Below are 19,919 nucleotides of genomic sequence, written 5' to 3'. Positions count from 1 at the left end.
TAGCTGTCCTGTCATTACACTGAGTCGTGGATCTCTGCAGCTCGTTCAGAGTCAAGTTTTTAGCTGATTCTGAAAAACGGCATCCATTTAGGTGGACAGATATGTGTTGGTAAGTTTTCAGTTGTGCAATACTCTGGGTTTTGGGACAATAGATGGCATGCCCTTCTTTATGATGTTAAAATCTTGGAATATTGCTTTGTAATCCTGCCCTTGAAACAGTTAAACTTTATTTAGGAATATCAGAGTAAAGGGGTTAATTTTAGTTTTGAAAATATGTCTTTTCACTATGAAATGAGAAGATTATTCAAAGTTGGTGTCTGATATCTACATAAATAGATAAATGTGTTTGCAAGGTACGGTGTATTTTTTTCAATGACATTATTTTTCAGGAACATGCTCTCCTACCTCATCCTTTGTCTTATTCTGCCCTCTGTCCAGTTTTTATCCGTTACCCTGAACAGCTTGGCTGTCGTACCCGCTGGTGTGTCTCTGCACAGGTGCCCGTCATCTCTGCTTCGCCATGGTTCCCCTCAAAGCCATTGGTCATGGCTGCCTTGGCCCCTGCTGTGGCGGCATGTGCCCACTACAGGCTTCCTGCCCAGTGACTGTCTTGTCCTATCTATCTAACCCAGACCACAGCCCCTCGGCCCAGTCCAGCCTATCTCAGCTTAGCCTGGTTCATCCTTGGCGTCCACTTCAACCTAGTTTCACTCTACCCAGGCTGTCATAATGAGATGGGGGAGGAGGGCATCAGTGTTCAATAACTGCGGCTTTGTCTGCTTGGGAGTTCATGCGTTTGTCAAGCAATTTGTCAGGCATTGTTTGAGAAGAAAACATGGTCACAGAGAGTAGTCCGACTCATTCTCGGATATTCGCTCACCCACACATTGTTAAATCTCGGGGTACTTACTGTCATCATGGCATCAAATAGCCCTTTTTTCCCCAATGGTTCCCTTCACCATATTTTATCCCAGACTTCCTTCCATTCCACAACAGACTTAGCAGGATATATCTATGATAATGATATGATAATAGCTATCAGAATGTTTTTCCACCCTCACCCAGAAGCCATTTTGGAGGCTTATTTATCTATTTATTTATTGGAGTTTCCTCCATTCCAAATCCAGGCATCCATCCTGCATGCTGGCTGCCCAGGCCTCGGTCGCTGCTTGTCACTCTGAATTTCAAATGGCTCCAATTTTCCCCCTGATGGCACGGAGAAGTGGCAGGCAGCACATCGGGGAGGGTGGTCCTAGACATGCTGCCTGCAGCAGGGGTTCTATTAGAGAGAGGAGAGGGATGAGAGTAGGTAGAGGAGAGCTTTTCAGCATCACGCCAGCATTGATGTATTCTTTTTTATGATTATTTTGGAGACTGCATTCTCATTTGGGGCTATGTGGCATGGCTGATTGTTCCATTTCTGCTTCTGGCTGGAATGATGATGATGGGGCTGTCTGGTCCAACATAAGCTAAATCACACTATCACAGTGTTTTATGAAGCAACTATCAGTCAGTTTAAATGACTTTAAGAACAATAATTCATATATTACCAAGCTTAAATAATAATTAATCAGTAAACTTAGTCTCTGAAAAGGTAACCTTTTCTTTCACACAGGAAAGATGAGTAATTGTCATGGGAACAAATACTGTAAAATCTTGTAATAATGGATCATTGCCTATCTTTTATTAATTGACCAGATAAAGCAAAGAAACCCAGTATAACTAAGGAGCAAGAACAAATCTAAAACATAGCACAATATAAATGTTAACTATAAACTTCTTTTGATTGAGTTAACAATAGATGGAGAGTGTTTTCAATAAGACACTGATTAAAGCCATAAAACTTCTGCAGTTTTTTTAGAGTCTCGGATTATCATTTTACAGCATCTAACACGATGCTGTAAATTAAAGATTTAGATACTTTTTATTTTCTCATCTGAGATGAAAGATTCCGATGGAAAAAATGTTGGAGCAAATTTTAATTTTACTGAATGGATTATTTTTGGCCAACACAGGAGGTAACGAGCTGACGGGACTCTCAGATCAGCCATCAGATTTTCTTCCAGATGCTAGAGAGTCGCAGAAATGAGACTTTAGGAAAGTATTTTCCTTTTTACCTAAAACTTTGTTACTAAGACAACAACAACTTAGAAGTTGAAGAATTTGGGATCACAGAACCAAATTGGTGTGATAACTTAAACCCATGCGCCTCCCACACATGCACACCATTCTGTGTCTTGATTTTCCAGTTGATCTCCAGGCTCAGAACATGTTCCTGAGTACATGTGAAGATGAATATACATGTATGTGCGTAGACACTTTTGTCTTTTTCCTGTGCATCCAACAATATCTATGACCTTTAGTATTGTCGTAGTCGTCTGTGTGTGGTGTGAGTTTCCTGCTGTAAAATGTCATTAAAAAAGCTATGTAATAATTGCAAAGGGGAAACTCTTGACACTAATGCATTGTTGCAGACATTGTTTGCAGTATATTGAGCATATCTTACATTTATCTGTGTCTAATATAGAAATTAATCTTTTTCTCCTCTGCACAGGAAATTATGGATTTATTGACTTCAGGAGTTGTTTCATGTAAATGAATGTATAAAAAAAACTTGAAGCATATACCAGTTGCTTTTGTTTTGGTTTTTTCCTACACATACTGTTTGCTCCTTTAACGAGTTGCCGCCAGCTACGAAGAGCGAGCACTCTACTTGGAGGCCATTGTTCAGAACCACAGAGAGGTCATGACCTTTGAAGACTTTGCTTCGCAGGTCTTCTCTCCCTCCCCGTCCTATTCTGCGAGCGGAACAGGTGAGAAATAAACAAAACTCCCCTTCGGTTCATCTCATTGCTGCATCATTTGTCTCCTGTTTTTTCCTCTTCTTTCTTTGTTTGTTTTCTTGGCTCCTTTGCTACATTACTCTCCCCTCCTTCACAACACACCTGTTTGCCCCCTTCTCCCTCCCCTCCACTCTTCTTCAACGCCTACGCTCACTGATGAATATCAAACGACAAGCCCTGGCTCTTCATGCGCTCCGACTGACTTCAAACACACTGCTTTCTCCACTTCCTCAAGCCCCACTCATGCTACTTTGTTCATCCCTTCTTTTTTTTTTTCAAACTGCATCTTTCCATGCAATTACTTCCCCCATGAATATAAGCAGCCTCTTAAATGCCAGTTGCAGAGTGCCTGTTTGTGTTTATGTCTGTGTGTGTTTCCTCATGAGCTCAGTCACTAACACTTAAAAGATCTGACCGACAAACAGCAGCTCGCGGATGTCAGCACAGCCCTCTTATCAGTCCGTGATGAATAGAATGGAAATCGTGTCTTATCTTGTTCTTCCTCCTTGTAGCAGCTCTGATCGATCTGCAGCCGCCCTGAAATCAATACAAGATTGCACTTTTCTACTCTATTGGATCCCGACACACATTCTGTTTTGACAAGGAAAGCACTTCACAATACCACACCACAGATGCCTTGTCATTTTCAGATATGTCTGGGCTTATACGTATTAATGGTGTTTTAGCGTGCGTGCAGTGTGTTTACTATGAGTGGGAACAAGTGAAAATTAACTGCCGTCTATTTTCCAGTGTTTCCGCCAGTGTGATGGACTTTTAAAAAGGAGCAGGTGTGACATTCAGGCAGGCAAGAAGTTGTCAGTCACATTTCCATATCGTCGGCTGCTCCTTCCTGCAGAGGTGCTAAATCTCCTTCAGCAGCAAGAAAAAAATACCCACACATCAAACGAAAACACATTTCTTTACAGCGTTAAAACATATTTACATGTTTTAAAAGGATTGTCTAAAAAAATCAGTAATTATATCATGTTTTAAATTTACATATGTTCGAAATCCCCGCATAAAATCTTATTTACACATAATCATAACACAATAATAAAAAGTGAAATCACAAAAACCAGATGTTAATTTAGTTAATTCTTCCATTAAAATCACAAACTGTCAAAGTGCAAAATATTTAATCAGAATTTTTTATTTTTTTGATAAACAGGTACAAAGTGCTACATATTTGTGAAATAGAAAAAGATACCTGGTTGTCAAATTACAGATACAGTTTTAAAAGTGTGGCATGCCTTTGTTTTTTGCCCACCTTGTAGAGGACATGGTTCTGTCAATTTTGGTGTGTCACCCACTTCCTGACACAGCAAACCAGACCCAGTCTTATCACGCTACCACCATTTTTAACCATGTTGATTATTCTCTCTTTTTTGAAATGCTGTTAAATGTATTAGGATTCACACCTTCCTAAAAGTTCCACTTTTGTCTCACCATTTTCTCAAAGTCTTGTGAATCATCAAGTTGATTTTTGGAAATGATGTAATGGACTTTTTTGTTGATTTTGATCAGAAATGGCTTTGGCCTTGGAAATCACATAGATTCTGTTTCTGTATATTAAGCACTGAACTTAAGCATTGCAGATGCACAACGTCTGCAGTGCTGAAGATCTTGTTTTGAGTTCTTCAGTGACCTCCTAGCATTGACACCCTCTTGGAGCATTTTTGATTATCCAGCTTTTTCTGGTTAATTTCACGTTTCTTCCATGTTTTCTCCATTTTTGGAAAGCGACTCATTCTTTCATTCACAGGAGTCCAAACTTTTGGACTGTTGAGGATTTGGACTGTTGAGGATTTTCTCATTTATATGTTTCTTTTACAGATTTTTTTAGCTGACTCAAGTGATTTGGTAATTCTTCAAGTCAGACAGAAATCAGACCAGACAAAGAAATTTATTGATAAATTTCAGGGGCACTATCTCTTCTGTTTCACATATGAACAAGTTGTTTCTGATAGATTTTTTTCCTTAATAAATGAACCATCATTTTATATTTACATTTGACAAAAAAATTATAAAGAGGACTGTTGGAAACATAACTATTACCAGGCAAGTTTGTATAGATTTTACACCCAACTCCTACATAAGCATTGCATGTGATCTACATGGAGGTAAAAACTTGTCTTAAAATTGCTCATTAATTATCCACCTAAAATGCTGACTTCTCAGTTCTGAGAACCCTCAACACCATGCAAGGCTTATAACTTTGTATATTATTTCATTTAACTGTGTTAGCTGGCTGACCGCTCTCCGTCTCACTCTCCTGTACACTGCTCTCCAGTTTCTTTCAATGCGCAGGGCTGTGTTTATATGCAACTTTGTCCTCCCCATCTGCTTGTCTGTCCATCCTGCTATGGCTGCCATTGCTGCCACTAACATGTCATCCATCCTCCATGACAGCGTGCAGGCGTTGGCCGGGGATGGTTTGGGACATGGAGTACCCCTGGGCCAAGCTGGACTGTAAGACTGCCTGTTTCCTTCATATTTGGCATGGCGTTCAGCCCATTGACATCCCCCCTTCAGTCGTTTGATCCTGACATCATCAGATCCCTAGAGGCTGCGTTTCATTTCTGTTGATGCATCCAGGTTTTGATTCCAAGCTCAGGTCCTGCATGCTGATTTGAACATTACGAACATAACATACAGTCCCGTGCAAAATTATTCATACCATTTTAGTTTTTTTATATTTTGCCACAATACAACTTCAAACTTCATTGTATTTTATAGTCGAAATATATATGTATGAAGTGGAAGATAAAGAATACACAGCATTCAGATTGTTTTTTTATGGATGTGTACTTGGCACCGAGAGTCAGTACTTTGTAGAACCAACAATTTGTGCACTTAGAGCTGCAAGCCTTTTGGGATCAGTCTCTAACAGCTATGCAGATGTAAAGACCTAAGTTTTTATTTTTTGATCCCTGGTCAGATTGGATGGAAAGAATCTGTGAATGATTTTTTAGGCCTTGACAAAGTTTCTCAATTAGAATTAAGTTTAAATGTCGACTGAGTCGTCTAAATGTATGAACGTGGCTTCGCCGTTTTATCTCTGGCTGTATGATTAGAATCATTTTCATGCTTTAAAGTAAACCTCTGTCTTAGTTTTTTTGCTACCTGTAACAGGCTTTTGTTTGAGGATTGCTCTGTGTTTTGCCCCTTTCAGCTTCCCTGACCTGCCATGTTTCACTGCAGGAACAGTGTGTTTAAGGCGAAATGCAGTGATGACTTTTTCACCATGCATTTAATATTGGTTTCACTTGACCACAGCACTTTCTTCCACTTCATTGCTGTATGTTCTATGCATACCAAACTTTAAACATTCTTTTATAAAGTTTTTCTTCTACCTACTCCTTTATGAAGGTCAAACTTAAATATACGCAATTAATAATTGTCCCAATTGATTGCACTGGATTTTACTTACAGGTGTTGATGTATATTGATTTTATTATTTTTTTTGCATAAAATTTTAGTTAAATTTTGGAGTGGTTGTAATGTGGAAAAATGTGGAGAAAGTTAAATTGGAATGAATATTTCCGTAAACCTTAGCCCACATTCATCCTTTACTTTACTGCAGCTGCTGTTATCCTCAATGTAACTTCACTCTCACCACGCAGCTTCTGTGCAACATCATGGCTTCCTGCATGAGCCAGTCCATCTATCCCACAAACTCTCTATCAGTGCGTTACACTTTCCACTGCTTTCCTTTGCTCTTTTGCTGTTTTTTTTTTTTTTTGTGTGTGTGTGTTTTTTCGTTTTGTGGTCATTTGCCGTACTTCTTAAAATGATTAACGGCAGCAGAGGAGAAATAAAGGCTCTTTCAGGATGAAACTACATAAAAGCTGCCGTGACCCTTTGAGGTGCCCCAGCATCTTTTGCTTTTTCACCCAAACTCCTTTTCTACTCGTAACATTGGTGGTAAATGTTTCTAAGTCTGTTGTTTCCATGTGAACTGCGCACCGTTTGTGCACTGGCTTTCAAAATGTTCTTTTTTTTTCCAAATCTGTGTTATTGGGCAGCATCAAACATGACGGTACCTTCAGAGAAATCCCACTTGTTCATTACCTCATTATCCAGAATTGGTTAACCCCCTCTTTCTTTAAAGCTCCGAGTTACAACTAATCACAACACCACACATGCTACCTGAAGCTCCATCCATTCAACTCCTGTGAATCATTCAAAAATATTTATTTTCAGCGGCAATGTGTTGCGTTCAGTTTTTCTGGTGTTTCCACTTTTTTTCCCTCACAAATGAATATGTACTCTGTTTTTCCTTTTTAGATTAACACAAATATGTTAAAGGTCCAAATGCTAGATGTGGTGAAGGTAAGCCAAAGTCGGACTGGAAGCTTGTTTCGGTCCAGCTGCTTTACCTACCCTTCACTCACCCTGACTGTTTTTACCCAAGCCGCTCTTCTTTTTAAATTCAGTACTAACCAAGCTTTATTTACTGAATGCGCTTCAGAATGGGAAAAGAAAGAGAAACCGGGCTGTTTATTTGGGGGTGTCCTACTGTTTAGGCCAGGCTGGTAATTGAGAGCGATGTACGGTGGCGACAATTAGCACCTGACTAAGTAGCAGCATGAACAATAAAGCTACACTTCTGGCCCTTGCTTCTGCATGTGGTGCGCCTTTATCTCTTCCCCCTGCAAACACTTTTCTCTTTTCTTTCATTCTCTTTTTTTTTAACCCCCCCCCTCCCCCCCTCATTTCCTCCTGTTGGAGTGTGCCTGTTTGCCTGGGGCATACTCTGAGACTAACACCTGCCGCACTGGAAGACGTCTTTGTCATCTAAAGCCTTGTTTGAACTGCTGCACTGGGGACCAATGGGAGTGCAGGACCATTTAAAGGGTCCCTTTTTTATCTCTTTACCCTTTTTTTTCAATCTTTCTTCTTTCCTCCTAAAACAAACGAGACTGCAAGGGTGTGGGAGGCTAAATGTGTGGGTTCAAAACAAAGAAATGTATACAGTCAGAAAACACAATTCCTCCTGATTAAAGATATTTTGCTATAATACCGTTCGCTGTAAACATAAGTCTGAGACAAATTCAGCTGTAGGCATGGCTGGTAAAAAATCCTTACAGTTCAACCTGGAGTAAAACTACCATTACTTCCTGATATTTAACCAATAATCTGTTGCTTGTATGTAGTGAATTTCTTTGTTCAAGAGATAAAAGCATCAGGTATTCCTTCTGCTGCTAATGTAATTGACTATTACCTGTTAACGGGACGGTTACTGTAAACTGAGGGTTTAAGAATGTGAAGTTTTGAAGCTGGTAAAATTTGACATCAGCTTCACAGGTTAAAGTCAGAGACACCACAAAAAATCCTGAAGTGATCAGTTTTCTCCAGAAATATAGAGCCATAGGGGAAAAAAACAGCATTGCCTTTTCCCCATTTGTTACTGCCAGTCAGCTGGCTGAAAGAATGTTTTCCTTTTTTTCATTTTCAAACTGACAGAAAACTGATTCTTTCACACTTGCAGTTGTAAAAGAGATAAAAGGAAATAGTGTAGTCGTTTTCTTTCAATCAGCTGACTGGCAGTGCACAGCATCAAATGGGGAGTGGTTCAGGGCTGCATCACTTTATCCTTCATAAAGCCAAAGAAAACTCATCAGTCCAGCATTTTTTCTTCTATCTGAAAGGATTTAAAGCCTTTGATGTGTTGGAAAACTTCAGCAGCTTTCAACCATAATTTTTTCAAACATTGGTACTATTATTATTATTATTATTATTATTATTATTATTATTATTATTATTCACTGCTGGAATGAACGTCTTCCAGATTATAGGAATGCAAAACCTCCCCAGTACACTGCTTCAGCCAAGCTTGTCCCTCTTTTACATTTAAATGCCAAATTTTCAGAATCCAGTTTCACCTCCCCTCCTGTAGCCCGGCACAATGCTCACACCCAGCGTTCAACCCGCAGCCCGGTCTCCTCTCCCAGCGACCTGCAGCGCTGGATGCTGCTGGTGTCCACTGTGCTGGCTGTGTCTGTTATTCCTGCCATCTGCCATTCCTTTTAGCCGCTGCAACTTGAGATGCCTCGGAAAAATGGCAGGAAATAAAAGGATAGGAAAGAAAATAGGCAAGCAGATGCCATCCCAACAAAGCAGAAAAGTTGTTTAAACGGGCGGAGGGGGGAGGCCCCCTCACCCCCAGTAGTTTGGATTTGGTCGGGGGCGCAGCGAGGAAGTCGATGTTCACAATACTTGATTGTCCTCAGTGGCATTATTACCGTTAGTCGTCCCATAATCACTGATGGGAACTTATTTTTTTTGCTGAAAAATGACAAGGTGCCACAATGGGAAAGCTCCAATATTCACAATAAGAGTGTAATGTGTAATTTTGTTTTCATTCAGAGCATTTTGCCATCACGCTGTGAACTGGATGCTTTCCTTTAAGCTGGAAAGGTGGCCTTTCTTTTTGCATTATATAAGCAAGCCAAGGAGGGCGAAGAGGGGACATGGGCTTTTCTTTTAGCAAGCTTTGCTTTTCAGCAGCATGCGGGAAAAAGAAGCATGTAACTTTTAGAATGGGCTGTCTAATTCCAATTAACTTGAGTTGAAATAATTCAGATCCTAACCAGTGTTTATTTTTCTTTTTGCAGCTTCGGTTGTAGCTTTTTGAATGTTGGTGAAAATCCTACGAACTTGGTTTAATGAAGAGTCAGATGCATGACACGGCATGCTGGGATGAACATCGTACAGACAGTTTGTGTGAAGCTGCTAAACTTCTCTCTGCAAACTCTTCATCCATCTCTCTGCTAGGATCCCTCACTGGCAGCGTGAGCCCCGAAGGTGGAAACCCCATGGCGGACTCGGCCGAGCAGGTGTCTCCCACCCTCCCTCGTTCCACCAAGCAGAGAGTTTCGGGAAAACTCCGCAGATCGGCGAGCGCTATAAGCAAATCTTCAAACTAAGCTCTTCAACCTGTCCACTGTCCTCAAGAGTGAAGCCTTGAATCTGCTGTGGAAGAACCTCAAACACCCTGCCGGGACTGCAAGATTGTTATATTTTTGTCTTTTTTTTTGTGTGTGTGTCGTATAAACGTTAATTTGAGCGTGGCGTCATTTTTAATTTAAGTGGTTATTGATGATTTTTGTCTCACATTTCAGTTTGCTTTACTGGCTTAATTGAGACAGGGCACAAGATTAAACGATGTTCATCATAGGAAGACTTCAGAGTCTTAATGCAATCTGTGATCCAAGTGTGACTTTTTATTCTAAGACTAGAGCTCTTTGAAAGCGCTAGAAAAACCGATGTTCTTACTATAGTAAGGAAATGGGAGACTGCTTCAAGCTGTTTCATTGTCAGATAATTCAACATTTTATGTGAAGCACTGAATGACAGTTTGTGCTAAACTTGCACAGGAGATTGGTGTCCTTTTAGATATTTGTCTTTTACCTCTTTCCGCAGCCGCCACTGCCTTCCTGCGCCAGTTACTCCACATCCGGTGAGGTCTCAAGCTCTTGTCTTCCTCTGTAGCACCGGTTCATTCAACGTTTGTGGAAGACTGATTCCATTTTCGGAAACTTTTCCAGGTGGATACGTATGCCATTCACGACCACACCTGGGCACATGGTCTCTGTAGTGTCTGAGTTGATTTTTTTTTTTTTTCCTTTCTATTTGCTTTTTTTTCACCCCATTGTACAATCGATGGCATCCTTGTGACTTGAAATGAAATTTTTTTTTTTTTTCTTTTTACCATTCTAATTTTCCACTTTAAATGGATTCCAATAGATTTTGTCACTGTTTGATTTATGCAACTCTGCTGGAATGAGAAAAGACCACGTTTATAATCGTTATATGATGTCATTAACCTGGGCTTATGTCCGGTAATTGGATAAGTTTCCTCCTGTCTCTTTCCTCCGCCATCAGTTTGCCCTGTCCTATGATGACACTGACATTCCAACATTCCCAACCTACCAGTATGTTTTGCACTCACTCATCACTACCACTGAATGCTCCTCTTTTGTTGAGTTTGTTTGGGATTCAAGTTGCTTTCATTTGTTTGTTGTTGGTTTTTTTCCTTCTGCATTTCCTAAATTGAATGAATTGATGAATCATTTTGTTGTTGTAATATGAATCCTGTGCTGTTTAGAGGAAAAAAAAAACGCCAAACCCTCAGGTGAAACTTTACTCCATGCACTGGTGTGTGTGTGTGTGTTTGTGTGTGTAAATATGTGTGAAGTATATGACAGTTTAGTATTTTCATGTACTCGGGTCTCTCTTATGAAGCTTGTCACAATACCTGTGTAAAAAGAAATGCAGATGGGTCTCGAGACGCACCAACATGAGCTTTGTGGCTGATTTTATCACATCCAGATTTTTCTTCGAGATCTATGATACAATAGCCTTCATAGTACTTTTTCTATTCTTCCGGCTTTGACTGGTTGCTGTAAAACAAGTTTGAAAGTTGTATTTTTTATATTTTATTTTTAGAACGGCCAAATGATTGAGTTGACATTTAAACCTGGCTTTTCAGACTGAGATTAGCAATTAGCACAGTTGGTACAACTAGCATTACTAAAACCACAGACTCCTTGCATATTTCAAGAAAATGTAGATCCTTAACTCAGATTTTACAATGCAGCCAGCTTAAAAGATAAGATGATGTACATCTGGTTCTTGAGAATTGAATTATGTTTTCTCAACTTTTGGGAAGAAAAAGCTAAAAGTCCTGTTTTTTCTCATTTTCATTCATTTCAAACTGTGTTTTAAAGAGTCGCTCTTTGCTATAGAATAATCCGGTTCTGGTTTGAGCAATTGTTTTTATTTATCAAACCTAGACTCAATAAACAGTTAAATTGTCCTTTATTTATCACCACTGAGATGATTCAAAGTAGAAATAGGAGAAATAGAGTCATTTTAATATACACAAAATCTGAATGCCCTGCTGCAAATACTTTCCAAGACACAACATCCATGACAGACTGGCTGAAAGCTCAAAAGGATAAAACAAGCAACTCTTTTATGACTTCATTACTAAAGAACTTATTGAGACTGGAAAATGGCAAACTTTGAATCTTCTTTGTTCAGTAACAGCATCCACACCAAAGTGTGGTGTTGCTAGATATGGTCCACTAGAAAGTAAGGTTGCGGTTAGGGTTTGATGGACGACTGCTTCGGTTGAAAATTGCTGAAAAAGCTCATTTGTTGGTGCTTCTCTGAATTTAAGGCTTCTTTTTCCACCGTGTTGAACATTTGTTGATCATCTCGTCGGTATAATTGGTCCTGCTCCTCCATCATCTCTAAACATCCATGTCTTGTGCCTCCCACAAAAACAACAGATGGATTTCTTTTCTTTTTTTTAGCGTCTTGCTCCATCTTCATCTCAGAATGGAGTGTAAGTCACTCCTGCTCTTTCCCATGATCCTCTCTGTCTCCATGTGTCCTCCTGAGGCCCCGGCTGCCTCGGAGGGGGTTGAGTTTGGGTTAAGGTGGCGTGCCAGAGCTGAACTCTCACCAGGCCTCTTAGCAACAACCAGACCAGAAGCGCTCTCGACCTGCAAGCTCATGGTCGTCATGGCAGCCAGGTGTCCAACCCCCTCCCTCCTGCACTCACACTTTCTGAGAGCTCCACCCAAGCTGCAACACTATCCCCATCTGTTGCACTGCTATGCCTTACCGTCTTTCTCCAAGATCTCACCTCCTGTTGTTTGCTCATTCCTACAGCAGAATATGGGGAGTCCAAACATCAGGGGGTCTCGCAGAAATGTTGCTGTGCTTTTTATTTGGTTGTCTTTTTTTTTTTTTTTGAAGAATGTATGAACTTGTAGGCCTGGATCGCAACTGTGGTTTTTGTTTTTCCCCCCAAAGTCTCTCGAAGGAAAAACCGGCTATGTGGATCTAAAGATTGTAGCTTGTAGAATAATGTGTTTTAAAGGGATGTTTTGCTCCTCTTTTAGTGGCTTCGTCGCTGGAGGTGTTTGGACCAAGATTGTGTGTCTTATATTTGTGAAGAAAATGAGTTAGTTCTTAGACGTGCTATTTTTCTCTTCTCGTTTTAGAAATCCTTGTACATTGTGTCAATTTCAGGGGCCTCATTGCCCTCTTAATATAAATATATTCATGCCTGTAATATAATCTTTGTATAAGAAAGCAAAAAAAAGCTTGAAGTTTTCATCATTTGTCAACATATCAAAACTGTTTTTAATGACCGAGGTCCTGCTTTCTTCACTGGAAATGTGAAAATTGAAGCATTTCATTAAATCGTTTTTAAAATTCTACGTTTTGCTGTGTTTGACTGGGAAGTTACTAATGCAGGTTTTTAATCTGTGATGCTGCTGTCACCGTGGGCTTTCTGACCCCAGCCGGCTGTGCCATCAGCAGCAGGGGTAACCTGACCCTCCTCCCATCTGTCTCCCCTGCTGCTCAGGCCTACTTAGAGGAGGCCTGCGTAATGGAACCTCACCAGGAGGTACAGGTGCAGCGGCTGCAGCACCTACAGGTGCCCCTACCTCTCCTGGGCCAGATAAAGGCACATGAAAAAGCACTTGACCATAATTGGAGCCCTGAATCTGTATGTGTGTGGGGAACAATCCTAATGTTACCTAATTTTCACCAGGCTCGTCGTTGACTCTAGATATGTTGCAGCAGAACAGGCTGACACTGAGATTGCTGTCTTGTATTATTTCATGTCTTTGTGGTCCATTCTCAAGTTTCAAATATCTCTCCGTGTTGCAGAGGGAGAGCAATGCTAGTTAAAAAAAAAGAAAAGTTTTATTTACTTTGGACAGGTTTGGAATATTAATAAAATACAAAGTAATACTTTTAGGCACACAGTTCACTGATTTGCATTTATTTTAACTACACTTTTGTGTATTATATTTTTAACACTTTGTCACTTGTACACCTACACATCTGCAGTCTTTTGTATTGGGATTTTATGTGATCGACCAACACAAAATAGTTCATACTTGTGAAGTGGAGAAAGCATACACAGGTACAAACCTTTCAAAGTGTTGGATTTGTTTTGTATTTTAATACCCCTAAATAAAATCCGTTGCAGCCAGATGCTCAACAAGTTGCTTAACTTAACCACACCTAACTTTTCTGTGAAGTTATCAAGCTAATATTTTTTTTTAGAAAATATTAGCAAACAAATAGCAGATTAAGACAGGTCAAGGTAAAGGTTGTGCATGAGATTAAACCAGAGTTGGGTTATAAAGGGATATTACAGGGTTAGAAAAGGCTTCATAGCATTGTTCAATATATCATCCCAAAATCACAGAAGCAGCCAAGATGTCCCTGGTAACTGGAAGAGCTGCAGAGATCCACATTCATAGCTGGCCTTCATGGCTGAATGGCAACCAGAAAGCTGTTGATAGAAAGCCACGCAGTTTGTCCCGACCCATCTAGGGAACACAGCAGACATGGAAGAAGTTGCTCTGGGTAGGTGAGGTCAATGTCAAACTGTTTGACCTACGAGTAAAGCACATCATCCCTGCAGTGAAACATTGGAGTGGCAGCAAAATGGTATTGAGGCACTAGGTAGATGGAGCTTTCTGTTTATTTAGCAGCAGGACTGCAAAGATCAAAACATTCATGGCTTAATCAAAGTGCAGACCTGAATCCAATTTAGAATCTCAAGACTAACAGATTATCAGCACCCAATCTGAATAAGATTTTTTATTTTTTTTTTTTTTTTTTTTTTTTTTTTTTTTTTGCATGAAAAGAGGCAACATTCTAACTGTACCCAAAAACACTGGTCTTGCAAAATCCTGACTGGAGGGAACTGAATTACAAATCCATGCCTCGCTTAGTATATTTTCCTTCCGCAACATGTTTATGCTGTACTCTGTCCTCTTTGGCTGAAATGTGACGAAATCTAAAAACCCCAAAGCTTAGGAGCGTTTTTAATGTCCTGAAACTGAACATGAGCGCAACTTCAAAAACTTCAAGGCGTTTAAGTTTCAATTGACCCGTCTGACGTCGAGCTTTACGTTTCCTGCCAGGATGGATCTAAAGTCAGTAGTGGACCTGATGAATCATAAATCGTCTTGCAACTCAGAAAAAAAAGGGGGAAAAAAAAGTTTATTTCTCTCTCTTTGTTTTTTATGTTTTGTTTTTTTTTTCTTCAAGAAGCAGACAGATGTTTTACTGCTCCAGAGGTGAGCTCTGATCCACCACCTCCTTTGTCCCGCTGTCATGTCCTGACATGGTATTAAAGGCAGGAGGGGATTTATGATGAGGCTCTAAGTGCTCCTCTCCTCTCTTGAGCCTCTGCAGCGATGATTTACAGAAAGTCGCTCTGATGAACGCGCAGGTTCGGTTCCGACGTCAGTGATTCACGGGGAGAGTGTCCGCGCGACGGACTCAACTTTGAAAAGCTCTGAAAGTGGGAAACCTACAAATGGAAATAAAAATCTATTCGCTGCCCTATAACTGGTGAATGACTCGGACCTATTCGATTAAATAAGTTTGCGAACTCCTTGATTCGATCGTCCTGGTCCGCGCGCGGGAGGAAACCATCGATTAAATTAAAAAAAATAAGTTAGGATTAAGTTGATGTCATTTCTAAAAGTTTATGTTTTCTTTGGATTGTTATGCTTTAATATTTGAAGTGAGAGGGTGCTCACAGAACATCAAAAATAGGCTATATATAATTTGGGTTGGTTAAGTACATTTATTCCAGCAAAAATATATATTTGTTTTTTTCTTTTCTTAAAGGAAGTTGTGTGAAAAAGTTCAAGCAGTCAGTGCGTCTTTTTGAAAATATTTTTTTTATTATTATTTCGATAGACACCAACGATGTACACATACAATCAAAGCGCTATAAAAGCCAACATTTAAGAAAAATAACTTGTCCTTAAAAAAGATTGCATCTAAGGTAAGAGCTTTACGTTTTTCTTTTTTATTATTATTATTATTATTTTTGAAAACACAAGAGCTGTGAAGATTGATGATTAAAACCCGACCCACCACAATTATCACAACTAATAAATAAAAGACAGCAACCAAAATAATAATAATAATAATAATAATAATAATAATAATAATAATAATAATAATAATAATAATAATAATAATAATAATAATTGAAAGACATTTGGCTACACGACATGTAAACTGCCAGAACGATTCACAGGGGAGGGGAAAAAAAGGAAAGAAATCACAACAATAAGTTACATAAAATAATTAGAATAAATAAATAAATATGATGGAAAAAATATTGCAACAATCTTCAATAATAATAATAATAACGATGATGATACCAATAATAATAAATCGAATAAAATATGTGCCAGCATTCAAAATTAAAACAATCTATGTTGACTTTTTTTTTTCTTAAGGCAGTTATACAGCAGGATTTGGATGTGTATGCAGGCTATTCAAGACTAGGCTTTCTTCTGTTTACTAAAGGCATTTGTGGTTCTACTAAACTGGGGAAAAAAAATCTTCAGTCACACTTTTTTTTCCCCACCAAGACAAAGTTGATAAAGTTCTGTCCTCCACAAACAAGCGTAAAGCTACAGTGACAGAGCAATCACGGTCGGTGAATTCAACAGACTTTGATGGGGAGAAAAAAAAAAGATTTCTGAGATTTTTTTTCTTTTTTTTTTAAAGACATTTCTTAGGTCTAGAAGCTATCATTGAGCATGTGCTGTGCTAGAAAAATACCCTTTAACAGTCAAACTAACGCTTTGTATTCATTTTCCCCCTCTTGATAAACTAATTTGAGAAATCAAATCTCAAAATAGGCCTATTGGTAAAGTAAATATCGAGACAAGCATTCAACAATCACTGATTGGCATGAAAAAGACACCACTTAAACATCGAACAGCCCTGCCTTTCATTGGCCTAAAGTTATGGCAGTGGGCAACTTTTTTATTATTTTCTTTTTTTTTTTTCTTTTAACCCAAAGCCACTTTTTTGTTTCTATTTTTTTTTTCATTATCATTATTTTTTTGTTTGTTTTTGTTTTTCCCTCATCAAAGGCACAAGTTCTGCGTTGTCTTCAGCAGGCAGGGCGCACCGGCATCTGCAGCAGGATCACCTGCCTGTTCTCCGAGGGGTGGCACTTGTTTATGTGCCTGGTGAGCCCCGGTGAGCTGGGGAGGGTGGCGGGGCAGTATTTGCACGGGTAGATCTGGGAGGGGTGCATGAGGCGCAGGTGTCTCTCCTGGCCGGCCCTGCTGGTGAAACTCTCCCCGCACATCGTGCACAGCAGGCAGTCCACCGGGCTCAGATTCAGGGGGCTTTGGTTTGAGGCTTCCTCTGATGATGCTGAGGAAGAGCAGGAGGAGGAGGAGGAAGGGGCGGACACTGGAGCTTGCTCGGCCGCTGCACGGTCGCTGGTTTGAAAGCCGTGCTCTTCCAGTACCTTCTTCTGCAGGGCCTGGTGAGCCATGATGTGTTTTCTTAGGTACGCCTGCCGTTTGAACCTCTTCCCGCAGAACTGGCAGTCGTACGAGCCGTCTTCAGAGCCCGACTCGGACAGCCCGGGACTCGGGGTGTCTCTGTCACTCATGTCTTTGGTTTCGTCGGAGACCGCCTTGACGCCCAGCGGCTGCATTTTGGCCATGTCGGGTTTGACGCCCTGCGCAGGCGGCACCGCCGGCGCGCCGGTGCTGGTCCGCGGTTTGTGCCAGCGGCGGTGAGAGGCGAGGTTCGCCGGGCAGCTGAACATCTTGTCACACTCGGGGCACCGGTACTCGACCCTGACTATACGGGAGCATTTATGCTGAGCCAGGGAGAAGGGATCCGCGTACGCCTCTTTACACAGCTGGCACACAAACTCCCCTAAAGGTTTGGTTCCTCCGGAGGACTGCGCCCTCGGCTTCATCTCCACCGGCCCCTCTTTGATTTTCAGCCCGAGCACCGGAGAAGTGGTCACCTCGTCTTCAAAGTTGAGCTTCCTGATGGCTTTGGGTTTCTTTGAGGCGGCTTTAGGTTTTCGCTCTGCTCCCTCTGCGGCGGGTCTTTTGGTTGCGACCCGGTTGTTTGGTACTGATAGGCTGCTGCTGCTGGTGGTGCTGCTGCTGCTGGTGGTGGTGGTGGTGTTTGTGATGGCTGCGCCGCCCCGGCTGCTGTTGCTGGTGCCGATTTTCAGGTCCACCGGAGCGTACAGGAGGTGGTCCAGGCCAGAGAGCGAGGCTGCTGCGGGGAATGACTCCGCAGAAACGGGCGAGCCCAGATTGAAACTTCGCTCAAAATATCCCCTGTCGTGCTCCTTGCTGATGGGTCGGGTGGGGCTGTAGATGGCTTGGCACGCCGCTTCTGGATTGCCGAACTGCTCCGGCTTTTCCAGCCTTGGCACCGGCGCGTCGGCTGCGACGAAATCTGGTGATACCGAGGCGCGGTCAGGGCTTGACGCCACGGACATCGGCGGGGAGGGGTCCGTCTGACTTGGCAAGGCAGCTGGGGTGTGTAGCTCCTGGAGATCATCCTCATCAGATCGAGTCCTGTAGGAAACATGTGCGGATTTCTTGTTTCTTTTCACCAGGAATCCTTTGGGCATCTTGGCGAGTAACAGCAGAAAGGCACTTCGGAGAGGTGGCTGAAATCTGGAGTATCCAGGTTGGTTTAAAAAATATGGCAACACCAGAATTTTAGGGACTTTTTACTCCCCTCTATATCGATCCTTCTGTTGCTGAAATGTTTTCGTCTCCAAGGCATAGCTCCACTCTTTTTATGCCGGAATGATGCTATTGTTCTCGCCCCCCCCTGTTGCAGCATCCCCGACCAATGGGATGAAACCAAGATCCCAGTGGATTTTATTGTGGGAGGGCTCTGAGCCTGGGGTCGGTGGATTTCGTTGGAGGATGTGCAGATAGCTCAGCAGATGTACTGGCGGTTTATTACATTAATGCTGCACGCACAGACTCCCTCCCCCGACCGAGGCACACGCCGGGACCCTCCTCTTTTTACGGTCTGATGGGCCCCTACACAAATGCACACGTGCCACTGCTTTGTGGCTCTCCTCTGGGGGGCCTCTGAGTCGCTAAAAGGGAAATGTCCCTCGGTGCTAAAAATCACCACGATTTGAAAATGTTTTAAAATGTAAAATCAGAAGGTTGTAAAAAATGCTTCGGAAGATTCCCTGAGATGTTGGTGAAACGTGCAGCACAAAAACAGCTTTAAAACACTCGTTCTCTATACCTCTGCGCCATCTTTACGCACCACCTTTACGCACACTCTTCGCTCGCAACTTTCATTTTTGTCCGATTTTATTTTATAATATAAGCCCCATAGAGGAGAAGTATTTCTTTTATTTAGAGGGCACGCGTCTGTCTCGGTAGTTTAACCCGACATATAAATCAGACATCTCGCTGCATACATAAGTAATAAGAAAGCCCTCTGGTCTTTGTGCACAATGGCCACGTCTGCGTGTGCGTGGATATCTTTTTTTTTTTTTTTTTCATATCGTTTCAAAGGCAAATTGACCTCTTAACTGTGAAAAAAGGACTCGCAGGCAATCTGGGCCACAGTGAGACGCGTGCTGGGCGGAATCAGCGCTGCAGACAAAGAGGAGGGCAGCAGCAGCCAAAGCTTGTAATGGGACATTCTGCACGGATGTTCAAAACCGGCGCTGCATCTACTTGTAGGAAATATATTGCTTTCCGGAAGCTAAAGTTTGTACTATTGTTACTGTAGCTGTAAAGTAGGCAAAAATAAATAAATAATAAAAAAAAGTTTTCAAATTTGACAAATTTTAAATGTTGTTGTAATAAAAGTGCTAAACTCAACTTATTTCTCTTCCTCTTTGTTCTGTTCGCGTTTCGCACATTTGCCTGAGTTTCCATGCATTGCCTTCATAAAGCAGGCCCTACATGCGACAGTGCGCCGCTTGGAAGAGGGCGCATTCTTTCCCCCTCTTTCAGTGCGCAGACCAGGGAGGAATTAATCTCCATCGTCGTTCATTGTTCCCCTCATTTGCATAAAGCTGCAGTATGACCAAGTCAAATAATTACACAATCGAAGCTGAGCCGCAGGCCTGCAGCCCCCCTTTCAATAGGCCTCTGTGTCCCAGAGCCTTCTCTCACCTGCTTGAAAACACACCGTTATGTTGGCTCCGTTCGAGTTAAATTTTACATTTGATCCTGACTAAATAATCATATTTAA

General features: G+C 41.3%; 2 protein-coding genes across 8 annotated transcripts in view; one reads left to right on the top strand and one right to left on the bottom strand.

Annotated features, from left to right (window-relative positions):
* The window catches only part of ralgapa2 (Ral GTPase activating protein catalytic subunit alpha 2), a 102,616-nt gene extending 89,535 nt beyond the window's left edge, over positions 1 to 13,081 (top strand). For 5 of the 7 annotated variants that reach the window (XM_055038883.1, XM_055038879.1, XM_055038881.1 and 2 more), the window contains 2 exons: positions 2,692 to 2,813; positions 9,621 to 13,081. In XM_055038883.1, the coding sequence (XP_054894858.1) occupies positions 2,692 to 2,813; positions 9,621 to 9,772 (274 nt within the window). In that variant the 3' untranslated portion in view covers positions 9,773 to 13,081. The other 2 variants (XM_055038882.1, XM_055038880.1) reach the window with 2 other exon arrangements.
* A 2,477-nt stretch (positions 13,082 to 15,558) lies between these two features.
* Positions 15,559 to 18,479, bottom strand: insm1b (insulinoma-associated 1b). Its single transcript, XM_055038117.1, has one exon. The coding sequence runs from the start codon at positions 18,313 to 18,315 to the stop codon at positions 16,813 to 16,815; it is 1,503 nt and encodes a 500-aa protein (XP_054894092.1). The 5' UTR covers positions 18,316 to 18,479; the 3' UTR covers positions 15,559 to 16,812.
* Positions 18,480 to 19,919: the final 1,440 nt, after the last annotated feature.

Source organism: Poeciliopsis prolifica, unplaced genomic scaffold (genome assembly GCF_027474105.1).
Source record: "Poeciliopsis prolifica strain line A6 unplaced genomic scaffold, Auburn_PproV2 SCAFFOLD013, whole genome shotgun sequence".
In the NCBI taxonomy this organism is placed as follows: domain Eukaryota; kingdom Metazoa; phylum Chordata; class Actinopteri; order Cyprinodontiformes; family Poeciliidae; genus Poeciliopsis; species Poeciliopsis prolifica.
This window is presented reverse-complemented; position numbering and strand designations above follow the sequence as displayed.

What these genes read in the sequence shown, in the direction of transcription:
- insm1b (XM_055038117.1), bottom strand. Translation starts at nt 18,315, where the DNA reads ATGCCCAAAGGATTCCTGGTGAAAAGAAACAAGAAATCCGCACATGTT.